Raw genomic sequence first — 15,318 nt, forward strand, 5'->3', positions numbered from 1 at the left:
TATTGCATTCAATACGTGTATTATTTGTTCAATAAACACTAGAGCTTCGAAATGAACAAAACACAATAGAAAAATACACTTACTACGCTCCTTCAAAGATGCCTAAAAATATTAACAAAAATGGAAGATTTGCAAAAGCTGCTGCCAGCTATAGGTGCCAAAATGAAGGAGACCAGGAAAAGTCATTTTCTCTAACATCGGTGTGTAGATTTGTGCTTGCCTCTGCACCTCTTGTTAAATATGTTTAAATGGTGACTGAATACCTAGTTTATTACACTTCTGTTAAAAATCAGAATATATAAAAACTTTACTTCACAATATTTCAAATCATCATATTTACATCTCAAATTCAAAACAGTCAGTGAAACATACAGCAATGTGAACACTCAAGAATTTAAGATTAAATTAAAAAAAGCACACAAACATTTTAAAGCAGAAGAAGTCTATGGCCACTGAAATATGATAGTACAGCAGCTGGGGCGTGGGAACCACAATTCACCAGGAAGTGCCAGTTTTTCTACTTCTGCAAGTGGGCCAACTTTTCAATTTCATCTGAACACAGTCAAAACTTTCTATTTCTTTTTAAAGCAAAGAAGCAGCAGCAGCATGGTATCTGAAAAGTTTGGCTTTCAAATCATGTCATTAAGTGTAAATTCTACAGCTATGCAGACAATATGCAAAGCAACTTGAGAGCAATTTAGGAAAAGGGTGCATCTTTCCCAAAACAGGTATTTCACTGAGAAAGGCATTACTGAAAGGCATCAATGAATAGGTGAAAACATCAATCCTAATACTTCATATATGTGTGTTTTCCAGATTTTTCACTCAACTGCACAATAAATACAAAATTCTAAGGTAGGTGACTGTGTAGAGGAGTGGAAGGGAACCTGTGGCTCTTGAGATGTTGCCAATGGGCAAGGATGATAGTTGTAATTCAGTGGCATCCTTAATGCTAAAGGTTCCCTGCCCCATGTATCACACACTCACACACACACACACACACACACACACACACACCAGGCTACAAAGCAAGCAAGGGACATAATGACAGAAAGTATTGCTGTGAATGACAGAAGCTGCCCACATCAAAGAAATAAGAAAGGCCCAAGTACACAATAGGCTTTGGATGATTGTTTCTACAAATTTGTGCTAGTAAGTGACAAGAGAAGGACAGCAAGTCAGTCTATGTGCTATTCTACAAAAGCGACTCCTTGACCTCCAAGAAGGAATTCCTGTTTGAAGAGATTGCAGATATTTTAGTCTTAGCTGTTCTGTTGTTGTTGCTTTTTTTTTAAAAAAAAAGCCTTTATGAACTTTGGTCCAAAACATTATATTCTTCATATTGCTGATGGATATTTTTGGGGATCACAGTTGCTACACACACTCTGGAAAAACATTCAGATTCTGTTGTGTGTCTTGCTTGGACATTAAAAAGTTAAAAGCATTACTGTAATGCAACTGCTGTATTGCTTTTGGTCTATGTAGTGAAGCAGTTCTCATTATTGGAATTATTTATGTGTTGATTGCTGTCCAGGATGGCTAATCTCTGCAGAGGAAAGCCATTAGTGTTGATGTACATAAACATTATTTTCACCTTCTGAAGATAAAAGGAACAGACATGGTTTCCTCCAAGCAAATGGGAGGTTTATTTTGGACAGCTAGAGGAAAGTGCAGGGGGTCTAATTTTTGTTCATCTAGCATTCCCTGGGTGTTACCCGAGAGGGCACCCGCAATGATTTTGTGATTTTGTGCAAGTAATTCCAGTTAAATGGGGCTTGGTATCAAGCAATCATTTTAAGCCACATTTACACACACACCTTGCTAATATCGTGCCCTCTAAAACAAAACACAATTTAGAAAGTGGGTGCACACCTTTTGTAGAAGAGCGGAACAATTTCTGCTGAAGTTCCTCCCCCTCCCCCTTTCACATCCACCATTTCCTGTAGTGTCTTTGTACAAACAATGCATTACATAAGGAGCAACATACATTATTTACATAAACATTCATCTGAACAGGCACCAGAGTCCTTCACCTTTCTTTTCACAGTGGCAAACAGCAAATGATCTACAATACTCTAATCGGCAGTTGTCATGGATACCATGTAAAGCTCAGCAATGTTGTGTGTGAATGGGTCCATAGTTATAGAAACTCCACATAGTTCTCAGGGATCAATCCTGTTTTTCCGTTCAAGGTTCCTTCCAACCAGCCAGGCTCTTGAGATGGATGAACTGAGAAGAGAGTTGAAGGTTATTAAGTCTATAAATCCGAAACTTTAAAATAGAACTAGAATGTTGACTAACTTTTATATTTCCTGTTCTTCCTGGCCGTAGGAGTGTTTCCTCACTGGGATGGATCCTCCTCCTGGCCACAGAAAGAAAGGGTTATCCTCCAATTAAGTCTTCCTCTGAGAGGAGGGGCTCCACATAACATGCCTGCGCAGTGTACTTTCCAACCCCAAACAGCAACTTAGCAAACCTATTACCTGTATGTCTAAATAATAAAAGGTTAAGAAAGAGTGAGGAAGATAGTTGAGAGACATCCCTGGATGTCTCTGCCTAACCCTATCCATAAATCAGCTAACAGAGAGAAGAGGGCACTACTGAAGAATGAACCAGACTACCCTGAATCTACCAGGAAGAACAGAACATTTATTGGTCAGACAACATTCCAGTTTCTACCCCTAGTGTCCAGCAACTTCATCCTCAAGGGGATATAGCCACCCCCGGCCAAAACATCCCTCTCTCCCAGAATACTATGAAGTGCCACATCCTGTGTTAACAGAGAGACTTCTATAGTGTTTACAATCACTGTTGTGATTGCAGATTACACAGGAGGAGGAAAAGAAAAGTAGTAGTGAGGGTGACAATGGATATGATCAAACATACATATGCATTTACGCTTTGCTTCAGTAGGAGGCAAGGACTAAGGGGTTAAAGTCTCTGGCTTCATCTCTCTCCCTTCTCTTGCCGAAGAGTCTAAATGTTTATGGTTCCCCTTGCTCATTTCCCTTTTCTGTAGTGCTGAGGTTTCAAATTCCATCTTTCTTCCCTTGTGGCCTATTCCTCAGCCTAAAATTTCCTTCCATATTATCTTGCCTAGAATTCATTCCCACAATCTCCTTGTCCCCACCCTCCCCACCCTTTTCTTTTTTTAAGCTCTCTATGTTTATGTAGTTAACAGACATTAGGAAACTATATTCCTGTTTGTGAAAGCCATCGTGATGACAACAGGGTTACATAAGCCTGGTCATACATTCTAGCTCACATGAGGAGGAAGGAAGAAGGAAGGAAGTATTATCAAGAGGCCATTGCTGTTTCTGTGCAGATAATGCAAAAGCCACTCTTGGGACTGAACAGGGCTTTATGGGGAGAAAAAAATCTGGAAAGATAACCTTCAATACTTAAGAAAATTAATGCACTTATTCTCTTTCTGGCTTGCTCATTAATGGGATTTCCTATGCTTGACTCTGGCAAAGCGTTTCCTTTACTAATTTAAACTCTAAGCTGGCAATAGACATGAGGACAGCCAAGCACTATGAAGCATGCCCCGAGATAACTCCTCCCCCCTGCAAAAAGATGTTTAGGGTAGTGTGGGTTCCATGCCAAACTTCCACAAAATAATGCTACTAATATATATACTTTGGAGCAAGTGAAAAGTTAACAGCAAAAGTGTGGCACTTGAACTTGAGTTGCTCACCCACGTGCAATCATGTGCAATTTAAACACCCCATTCCGCTCCCTGCCCCACTCCTACCCCACTTCCATTCCGCCCTTTTAGTGACATCTTTTATGACGTTTCTGGGTGAATTCCGGGTTTGCTGCTGTGTGTGTTTGCACAATTGTACACATATTGGTCATGCCTAAAACAGGGGTTGGCTGTATTTGGTTCCATACCTAAATCTGAGGTTGGGGATTAGATTAATCTATCAAATGAAACACAAAACTGCCTGAGTAGATTTGAGCATGATTTTATGCCAAGAGATGAGAGGCCAGCAAAGTAATAGTAATAGTTCTCTTCCTCCTCCTTACTTTTTATCATGCCCTTCCTTGAAGGAACTGAAGGCAGCAACCATGGTAGGAATCCCACCATATTATTTCCTCCTCACCCGATTGCATAGGTTTTTAAAATGTTATCAAAATTTAACACAAATAGCAACCTTACAATGACAATGGATTTATTATAACTAGAATGGTTAGTATCAAGGTTGCTTTTACTTATTCATACTCTATATCCCTCTCTCATTTTGTTCTAGTCCACTAATGTGTATGAGGACAAGGAAAATGCTTGTATATTGATTGGGTTGGGGAGCAAGAAGAGGAATTTGAGTTAGTATATGTTTCTCTACAAAATTCAAGACATTTTATTTCAAAACTGAACATCAAAGTCCCTCTAATGGTTAAACAAGCAAAACAATGAGGCACTTGGGAACAATAGACCTCTAGGTTCGTTTGAAACAGGCTTCCTCAAACTTGGTCCTCCAGTTATTTTTGGCCTACAACTCCCATGATCCCTAGCTAGCAGGACCAGTGGTCAGGGATGATGGGAACTATAGTCTCAAAACAACTGGAAGGCCGAGTTTGAGGAAGCCTGGTCTGGAATTTCCTTCTCAGACTCGGAATACAAATTTACTTTTTAAGAGGAAACAGTATGTGTATCTTAGGAAAAGTTTTTAAAATATCAGCATTAAGGAAGTTATGTGACACCTCAAAATACATCAGTAAATTATGTGGGCTCATTTGTGCTGGATCTGTCTTATACACATGGCTAAATTTATAGGGGTGTCAACAGGGAAACTGTATGTACTGGTATTAGCTACACAATCCTATGCATGTCTACATAGAGGTAAATCCCAATTCAGGTCAATGGGATTATTCCTGGATAAACTGCATCCTAAATCAATCAATCTGAATCTATTTCAGGCCCGGGGTTAACTTTCAGGCCCTGGGCACTAATACAGGTGAATGTTACCCTAAGGGAAAAAGGCATCTTTCATTGCATTGCCATAACTGCTAATATTTTCTCCTCCCATGTAATATCTGCATAGTCCTTACTGAACTGCCCGGTCCCTCTTCTTTTTATTTTGTTAACGACAATTCCTGAGCAGCTACTTGACTCTCCATCTTTTGTTACATTTCTCATTTCATTTGTACCCCATGGAATGTATGTGATTTACCTCATTTTTGTGTATATTTTATATTTGTAGGCGAATTCTGCATTCTACAGTTTTTCTCTCCAGACACTCTCTTCTTACAGCCTTAGTCAAATTTACATGTTTGTATTAAAATGATTAATGCAATTGGTTTTTTATTATCCTTTCAATTGATTTCCACATTGTTCCATTATTATATTTAGGATACTGTATAGGAGAAGGTCATCTGTATAATCCTTGTTAGTATTCTCAACATGTAAGGGTTCTTTTGGTTTTTTTAAACAGTATTTAGCTTTAATGTCCCGCACCACAGGCAGAAAACCTCAGCTTCTAAGGAAGATGGTAAGAGGGGAGGATGAAATTTTGCAGTTAAACCAAGGAAGGCAGTGAAACATTTAGAGAGATTGTGTAAATGATTTAAAGGGAAGGAGGCACTTGTTGCCAATGCTTTATACTGTTCTGGCCGAATCCTCCAAAAGAGGCAGTATTTCAGGGATACAAGAATTAATGCTCATTCAAGAGCTTATGGCAATGAAAAACTGGTGCATCATAGAATCATCGTTGTAGAGTTCGAAGGGAGCATGAGGGTAATCACATCAACCCCCCTGCAATGCAGAAATCTTCTGAACAATGTAGGGCTCAAACCTATGACCCTGAGATGTAGAGTTTAATGCTCTGTTGATTGAGCTACACTTGGTCTATGGTATCGAAACAAGTGGCTGTGAAATTATATTGTGTGATACCCTGTTGTGACCATCTGCTAGTGCAGTGAAGTCCTGCTTCCTTTCTACAGTAATGGTTGCTTGTTCCTGAATTGAGAAAAGTTCTGTGGCTATAGTAGTCACACCACCTACTTACCCTCATGTTCCTCCAGTCAGTAAATGTTGGCGTTATGAGTATGCATATGGAGACAGACCTTTCATGGCTTTTTTTGAGGGGGGGGATTTAATACCCAGTATTCTGGGATTCTACTCTTGTTGGAGTAGAGAAGATTAGAAGAAGAACTACATGTTTGCCTGAGCTATGGTAAACCTTACAATTAAGATGCTCCCCCCCCCCGCAGCTAATGGTTGCTGCCATGGACAGTACCATGATCTCTATCTGACATATCTTCTTTCCCCTGAAATCAGCTCGCAAACTGGAAGTTCGCATTCATTGGAGGGATGTGGCGTGATCCTGATGTCTCTTAAACTACCTCCAACCCCTCCTACTCAGAAACTGAGGATGCCACACAAATGAAAAAACAACAACATTGGTACATTATACTAGCTGAATATGTTGTTTGGCAGCATGCAAAAAATGGGGGGGGGGTGATGACGGACCCATCATCTATAAATGGTAAGTGCGGAAAGGCCCTCAATCCTGACATTTATAAGCCGCCACTACAATAATAAGATACACTGTATAAAGTATACAGCCCCCTACTGAGTTATTTAAATGCGGGAAGCAACACTGAATAGTCTGCCCATCTTTGCTGTGATCATATGGCAGGCTTAAATAAATAAATAAATAAAACTGAACCGAAAGAATGGAAGGAAATTCTGTTGCACCTTTCACTGCATTAAAAACATAAGGAGGTTTACAAATACTTCATTGGTGTGATAGGGTTAAAAACTTTTGCAAAAATTAGAGATCTAAGTTAATCAACTCTGTAGTTGGCAAATTGTCATTCTACATGCCAATATAGCTATTATTATGATTATGATTATTATTGAACCTAGGGAGGGAAAGGTACTCCTATGCATGGTGATTTGAGCAAATGAAACAAAGAGCATGAAATAATGAACCACTGTTACCACTGAATGTGAAAAATTGCCTGCTTTTCTCCTGGCCAGAGACGGGATTCTCATAGAGCTTATGCTGTGTCTTGTCAAAGATAGCAGAGGTTCAGGGTATGCAGAAGAGGTGGGGCTCTCTCTTTTGCTACATATGCTCAGTTTGACTAATGAGAAGCAGACTAACATAGCTAGTTTGACTTGCTAACTCTCACGCAAGATTATAGCTCCAAGTTGAAAAAGTATGGCAAATAAAAAAATGTGCTTCATTTGACATGATATTTGTCTTGTTAAAAACTATTTTAAAAGTGTTTTCTCTTAATGCAGCAATTATAAAATGTATTTTGCCACATTCAGTAGGTCGACTGCAACATAGTCCCAAGTGAGGTAACTAGGCATGGAATGAAATCCATTTGCACAAGACTCGCTTCTCCTCTCATCCCCCAACCTGTTCTGGGTTCCCCCCAACCTTTCACAGCATATTTAGGAGGCGTGGGGGCAGAAGGGGAGGGGGAGTCCCACTGCGCTGAGTGGACCTCATTCCGTGCACAGAACAACTTATTTGAATCTAGTGGATATTATGCAAGTTGTCTCTCAGTGTGGCCCAGCTGATTTTTATCTAGCAACCACTGTTTGTTCAATATAAACAGCCTTTCTCTATTTGTTCTGCTTTTTTGTATGCCTAAGAGCCAGGGGAGAGCAGGCTACTAATCAGCAGAGAGTTCCAAGAATTCTATCTGAAGCTTGCAGTCTTATAAATAAATTCATTCTCTTCTTCAGCATCTTTCGTTTTTGCAAAAATGGTAAATTATGGCCACTTCTTCTCTCCCAGCTCCTAAACTTGGCACTCTTTCCTCCCTTAAACCTGTTAAGAGTCTCTGTCCTCAAACCCACAGCTACACCTGGTTTGTCCACCAGCCATTTGGTAATTTTCAGTAAGTCTTTTAATCCTGACCAACTGACCCATTAGCAGGTATGGAAAAAGATGACACTGCTAACCTACCCATGTTGAATGAACTGGGCTGGTATCGCTGGTATATTATTATCAATGCAACTGAAATCTCTTCAATATTAACTGAACTGACAACCTGCAGTTAGAAATACAGCCAAATACTTATGTGGTTGACTAGAGCTTTACAAATTTCAATATCCACAAAATTAGCCAAGTTTTCTCCTGCTAATTATTCCCCATTTTCCCACCATAATTGCCCTGTGCCAGCAACTCTCTCTCCTCCTTGGGTTCAATTGAGTATTTACCCTTGCAACCCCAAAGATGCACAAACTGGTGCGCAACATATAGTTTTTAGCCCATATGTTCCCAATTAGTAAACATCAAGTGGTCAGAAAGATGTAGTCTGTATCACCATTTGTAACAGGATGAAGTCTTAAGATTACTCAGTGGGAAACACAAGCCTTCCCTTTTAGATTACTCAATGGGAAACACAAGCCTTCTCTCTTGAGAAATCACCATTCACTCTTCTTTGTATTATGTAGGACTGGCCACACATGGATACTCACCATTATCAAATATGGTGCCTGCAGTGAAGGAGAGTTCTGAGTCGTGCTCTGCTTTGCAAGCATAGAGTGCTCTGGCTCTGCGGAATGGAGAACTGCAAAAATAATAACAAAAGAATCAGCACGCAGGAAGGTTTGCACATGTTTTCTTTGCGTGTGTGTTTGCAGACTTGACTATTTCTAAAGCGTTTCTCCTGAAAAATCCTTGAAACGTGGATCAAAACTGCCAGATGGCAAAATGTTGAGGAAAAGACGAAACACAGGTCAAGGGAAAGATAAAAGGAATAATATTCAAGATAACACCAAGCATATTTAGAGGATGAGAGAGAGAGAGAGAGAGAGAGAGAGAGAGAGAGAGAAGGGTGTGGGTGGGGTAACATTTCTTCTCCAAAACCAAGTTTCGTTATTTTGGATTTTCAACATTAACTGCTGCATTTGGGGCCAAGGGAAGCCCATGGTTGCCCAATGGAATGAGCAATACTATGTCAGGGAGTGATGGGCAATTTTTTATTTTTTTTTAAATTAGAGGCAGAGAAAAGGAATCAACTCTAAAGAGTCAGCTGGAAAAACTTTGTGTGTGTGAGGGAGAGAGTTTCTGATAAGAAACATAATCCAGAGGCCTGGCTCCTGGTTGAGGCTGACGTAACCAAACTCTGCTAGCAATCTTTCCCTGGCATTGTAAATCATTTGAACTGAGGTCTTGTTGGTAATTTTTCTCTCTAGCTCAGTTCCAAGACTCCATCTGCTTGAACAGTACAATGCAAATTTCCAACCCCGAGGAAGCCTTTCCTATAGTGATTTACCTGCAGTGGAACCTTCATGCCACAAACCACAGTCCTGCCTACTGACATGTTACAGAGGCTTGAGAAATAAAGCATCATCAATCTGGAGTGGCAGCTGCTAGTTTAAGCCCTGGACATGCTGCCCCATGAGTGATCTCTTTCCCTTAGGGGAAGAGTGGGAGAATGAGACACATTTTCCCCAACAAAGCTCCTGGTCCGGCAGCAGTTAACTGTTGCTGCTGTGACAGTTTTTGGATTTCACCCAGTCAAAAAAGCTTGAGTGAAAGCCTAGATGAGGCACTCTGGATGGTAGAGCTATGGCAGCTTCCTAACTGTAACTGGGAGCTAGCAGAAGGTGACACCTTTCAAGAAGAGGCTTCTAAGCCCTGTTTTCTCAGTCACTTTAGAGAGACATTAAAACCCAAAGCATTAAATGCCCTTTTGCTTAGAGGGCATTTACCAGTATGATTAATCTGCATTTTAAAGGACAACTGGACAGCTAAACAGCAAGTAATGTAATCCACCAGAGAGCTCAGAGGTATTATTATTATTATTATTATTATTATTATTATTATTATTATTATGATTGATTTTATTAGTTTTTCTTGGGTTGAGAAATGTCCCATACTTTACTCCCCCCCCCCATTTTCCACTGAAAAACCTTTTGTTCTGGAATTTGGATACACACAATTCCTTCCATTGGTTTCTGATATTTATTTTTTTCCTCCTTGCAGATTAGCCATATGCCTGACTGAATGCGTTAACACAGCATTTTTTTCCCCATTAGCAAAAAGCACAGTTGTTAAATTTGAGCGCCTTTACAGTCTTTGAACATCCTTTGCTGACAAATGCATAAAGGGAAAAACAGATCACCTGGACAGCAGCATAATTAATGTTAGAAAATGGTAGAGAAGTTTCATTCCAATCCAGATCAGGAGATCTACAACGGAAGTTTGTTAAAGCAACCAACAATTATTGCATATTAACTCTAGTTAAGCAGAACCTCCATCTAATCATCTATCAAGTGTTTCAACTAGAAGGAAGGCCAATGGGGGATCTCCTCCTAATGCAAATAATATATTCCAGGCAAGATTGTCATCTGAGAATATGGTTAAATTCTCTCTCTTTCCCTGCTGTGATCACAATAATTATCACCACTAGTGGATGCTTAAAAAAAGAAGTGTATGTTAACAACACATCCTGTTTGGTTCTTGTCTAAATTGAGAATAAACTATGAAAAAACCCTAGTCTTTTTCTGGCACTAATTGGTGATACTTTATCTTTGTAAACATTATCAAGATGGTTAAGAGCCTTAAATTCAACTGCTGCAGTTTCCCATTGATTAGATATAAAAACTGATGTTTTAATGCACACAATCACTCAAGCACATGGCATAACAGCAGAGTAAAAATATATTAGTGTGAATGAATGTTAGGAACAGAAAGCTACATACTGAAGATGTCCAGTGATTGTTACAAAGTCTGTAAATCCAAACCTAATGAATGGAAGACTAACCCACCCAGCACTACTTAATGACTAGGACCAAATCATTCAGTGCCTCAAAACTGTGTATAAAATTCACAAGGAGGCAATTTCAGAAGGAGGCACTTTACTAAAAACATTTCCAAGAAAAACATCTAGTTATGTAAAGAGATTGCGACAATTGCAGGCTTCCCTCTTGTTTCCTGTTCAAAGCTTTGAGACCAGGAACAAGACACACTTATTTAGAATTTTTTCCTCATCCCACAAATTCTCTAATGGAATCTTACCCACCACACCTCAGCAACAACAAAAGTCTTACACAGAACATTCAATTTAGGATTCCTGTTTGAAGACCACATTAACAGGAATATGATAATCAAAAGCAGTATTTTGCATTCAGATGGATTCAACAAATAATGGGAAAACATAACACCTGAAAGCATTTCCATTGCAATATGTTTGTGTGTGGAAATTAATTAATACGAACCTTGCATTCAAGAGTCTTCCATGAAGGGTCCCTCCCCAAAAATGTTCAGGATACAACATTTTACTTAAGTCACTATGAGCAATTATGGCTTGTGTGCTCCATGAAACCAACATGTTGGGTCAAGCGGTTTGTCTGGATTTGTAGAACACCCGCGGGAACGAAAACAAATGAGAAGGGGAACTCCACAGAGACATTAAACACAGTTTAGGGAGATGGGAAGCAAAGCCGGCAGGGCGGGGGTCCACAGGGGAAGACAGTGCATTAATTGGTAATTAATACAAGTTACAAGAACAGCTTTGAACAATAAATTGCCACTGCCTGGTCCATTTCTTTTCCTGGTTTCTTTTCTTTGCCGTTATCTCAGTGTATGGTGCTGCAATGCCCTCCCTTTCGTGCTGCAGTGCCCTTCATAGCCCAGCCTGAATGAGCCCTAGGTCTTTCTGATCAGGCTTCTTCTTCTTCTTCTTCTTCTTAATTTCTGCCTCTGAGCATGGCACATGGCCAGAAAAGCACTCAGTCGAGTTTTGCCCATGTGACCTTGTACAGTTTATGGGAAGAGTGAGAGATTCCCTTGTGTGCGCACACACCCCAGACTCATAACGACAGCAATTCTGATTATGTTACACTAGATGCAGCCTTGTATCAAAACTAAAATGTGACATAGCCACCTTGCAGGGGTATTTACATTTGCAGATATAAGGCTTGTGAGTGGCTTCCAATTAAAATTACCATACCCTGGCCAGAATGCATGTGTCTTTTCTGTGCCCTGTTAATAAACTATAATGTCTACGATGCATCCCTGTAATAAGCAAGCAAGTGAGCGAGAGAGAGAGATAGATAGTGAGAGAGAGAGAGATAAGGAAAAAGAACAAGGTTATTAGCTGATTGCATAGAGATCCTACTCAAGGTTAACCCTGAAGAATTTTAAGACATCATGTTAACTTCACTGCTTAGCAAACATCTGAAGGAATGCAGAGGTCTTCATCATTTGTGTTCCAGAGTAAGGATGGGTGTTGCCATTTCAAGGCTACATACAGCAGTGAATTTCCTTTGACCAATACCAGGCGCCAAGGCTGCCCAGAAGTTCTGTCCCTGATCCAAAGAGATATCTGTGGTTGCTTAGTAGTCAATTGCATCCTGCACATTCTCAGAAGAACAGATACTGAAATCAGGTTTCAGGATGAATCCTAGACACACATTACAGCATCACAAGCAACTACTGTAACAACTTTTACACAGGTAGCAGACACGTGAATACACACTGTATGTGGATTTCCATCGCTGTCACAGAGCATCCTGCCATGGTTGCTTATAAAGAAAACTGTTTTCTGTCCAGTGTAACTTCATGATCATGAACCCTACACTATGCCACTTAGTAAAGGGGTTTTAACTCCAGTTATTGTCAATGTAAGGTAAGAAAGCTATATAACAAAATGTATTTTGAATATAATATACAAACAAGCCCAAAGAATCAAGCCCAAAGAATCAAAAGAAGCACTTCCTGCTTTGGGCTCAACTTGTTGAGTGGAAGCTAATCAATATAGGGTTGGATGGATTTATACACATCTGCTCTATGTCACTTTCCCATGTGTTCATTCGCTGGTTCATCTCACCTTTCATGTAAGAATCAGTAAGGCAGCTCCAGAAGTGGTGCTTGCTTGTTTTGAATTGAAAAAGGGGAAAATGTTCCTAGCAGTGCAGAGTAAACTAAGGCATGGATGCAGGCATCTTAATCAAGGCACACATCGGGCCATCATGGAGACCATACATTAGCTGAGTTTGTCCTTGTGACTGCTCTTGCATTTTCTGCAGTTCTCCCCCAAAGTAGATCAGGGCCCAAGGAAGTTCATTTTCAACTTGGGACTCCCTTCCTCTGGACTGTTTTGCGCAATTTTTAAAAATTGGGGGTGGGATACTTTTTCTGTGCATTTTGTACACTTGAACAATCCTCCTTGAGTTTATTGCTGAATTAAAACTGCTAGAAAAACTACAGCCAGCGGAAATTGTTAGTAAACAATGTTTCTAGCATGGGCTACCCAACTGTTGTTGAAATGTAAGGTTAGCTTGTAAATGAGAAGAGGACACCATCTCAAGTAAAGATAGCCCAAGTCCTGGGAATCAATGCTGGGCAAACATTTGTGGCTACCATTCTGTACTTACTTACCTGGGAGTAAGCCCCACAGAACTCAGTAGACATGTATAGGACCACTCTTGGAAATCAATGAAGACTGTAATACTATTGGTCTTTTGCAACTATATCCATCTCTTTGGCTGAATGGGCCTGAATTTTAAGAGGTCAAACAGTTTTTGAATGTCTGTAAATGGTCAGTATATATTCACCCATATTAAATGTTCCAGTTCTCATAAACATCACAACCTCACTGCCTCAAAAACCCTCTATTCTCACTGACACAACTGAATCTGAAAAAAGGAAAACTGGACTGTAGTTAAATGTCAGGCTTAAAAAAGATATAATGCATTTTTTATCTGAAATTATTCATATTTGGGGAATGGAAATGAAAGCTTACCTACTGCAGAGATGGTTTTAGTGAGTATCAAGCAAGTCCAGCAATTTGGCAAATATAAAACAAAGTCAAACACAACTGAAGGGGATTCTCCAAAGCTGGGATAAGAAGAAAGCTAAGGTAGACAGTGCTTAGATCACTCAACCAATCACTCCTCTGGAGGTCATGGAATGTTTCAAAGTTTCCTTTCCTGATGCCTGACGGCAGCTGAGGGATTGTGACACTCTGGTAACTAAAACAAGCTGGGCCACAGTGAGGAAGCAACGCAGGGAAAAAGAAGCTTGTAAACGTAAAATATGATAGCAGCAGTGGCAACTTAATTGAGCAAAACAAAACCCTCAAACCTGCAACAGACCTGATGGGGGATGAGTCGCTGGACGTAGAGGAGGTGGGCATAGGGCTGGATGGTGCGGAGAACATAGGCCAGGACGGTGAAAGGGGTGACGTTGGACTTGGATTCTGAGGGCTGCAAGACAGAACCGGATAACTCATCAAGACACAGGAAACCACAACACAGACAGATACACACACTTAAGGTGCTTGGGAAATTTTCTTAGCATCAGAGGAAACTACAAAATGGAAATGTTGGGAACTCCGGAAAATTGCTCCAAGACTGGAGGTTTGTTTATCCACATGCAAACACATCTGTGCACACAGCCACGCCTCCCCATTACACCTGGTTTGTCATTACCTGGCTGGCAAACTTGGCTCTTTGCCTCGTTCAGTAATAGTATTCCAAACTACAGAGGCCACCTCACTGCACACAGCTGCTTACCTTTTCATATTTCCAAACAACTAACAACATTTCCAAACAACTAACGCCCACAACTTTTGTTTCCGTTTGTTCTGGTGCTATGTGTGTGCATCGTGAAAAATGATACCCTGTTTACATTTAGGAGTAAATGAGCATGCTGGAAAGCCAAGTGAGCAAGCTGTTAAAAGGATGGCAAGGAAGCAGTGCTAGTGCTGCCTCTTCCACTCCAAATGGAATGCCAGTAAGACAAGACAACAACAAAACCCACCACCCTGCCCCACAATAAATCAGGTAGAAATGAAAAACTGAATTTCCACTGAGATGGTGTTAATAAAAAGTACATTTAACAAGCCCTCCGTCAGTAGCAATGAGCAGGCCTGTGTTGCTGACCTTGCTTCCCAAAGCTCTGCACTGCTGCCAGTTACTGAGAGAAGGGGGAGCAAGGCAGCAGAGAGCTTGGCACGGTGCAGGCACAGTGTCAAGATCACTTGATACTGTATCCCACTGCTGTACCCACACCATCCCAAGCTGCCTGCTACTTTGGTCCTCCCTCTCTCCCTCCTGGCAACCAGCAGTAGTACACTGTCTTCTTTGATTATCCAGTTGAGATAGGATAGTGGGCTTCTCATATAGAAGAAAAGAGGCACATATCTGAGTACAATTTCTAAATACAATTATCACTTCAATACACAGCTCAGCAAATTTCTCTACCACCGGCCCTAAAGGATCTTTATTGGCTCCCAGTACTTTTCTGAGCACAATTCAAAGTGTTGGTGCTGACCTTTAAAGCCTAAACGGCCTCGGTCCAGTATACCTGAAGGAGCGTCTCCACCTCCATCGTTCTACCC

General features: G+C 40.5%; 1 protein-coding gene across 9 annotated transcripts in view; it reads right to left on the reverse strand.

The window, feature by feature from the left end:
- Nucleotides 1-289: 289 nt before the first annotated feature.
- The window catches only part of ARHGAP26 (Rho GTPase activating protein 26), a 211,261-nt gene continuing 196,232 nt past the window's right edge, over nt 290-15,318 (reverse strand). For 7 of the 9 annotated variants that reach the window (XM_082213473.1, XM_082213467.1, XM_082213470.1 and 4 more), the window contains 3 exons: nt 14,072-14,182; nt 8,444-8,535; nt 290-2,229 (listed from right to left, as the gene is read on the reverse strand). In XM_082213473.1, the coding sequence (XP_082069599.1) occupies nt 2,141-2,229; nt 8,444-8,535; nt 14,072-14,182 (292 nt within the window). In that variant the 3' untranslated portion in view covers nt 290-2,140. The remainder of the gene's footprint in view (nt 2,230-8,443; nt 8,536-14,071; nt 14,183-15,318) is intronic. The other 2 variants (XM_082213474.1, XM_082213475.1) reach the window with 1 other exon arrangement.

This window comes from Podarcis vaucheri (genome assembly GCF_965113315.1).
Source record: "Podarcis vaucheri genome assembly, chromosome: 2".
Classification (NCBI taxonomy): domain Eukaryota; kingdom Metazoa; phylum Chordata; class Lepidosauria; order Squamata; family Lacertidae; genus Podarcis; species Podarcis vaucheri.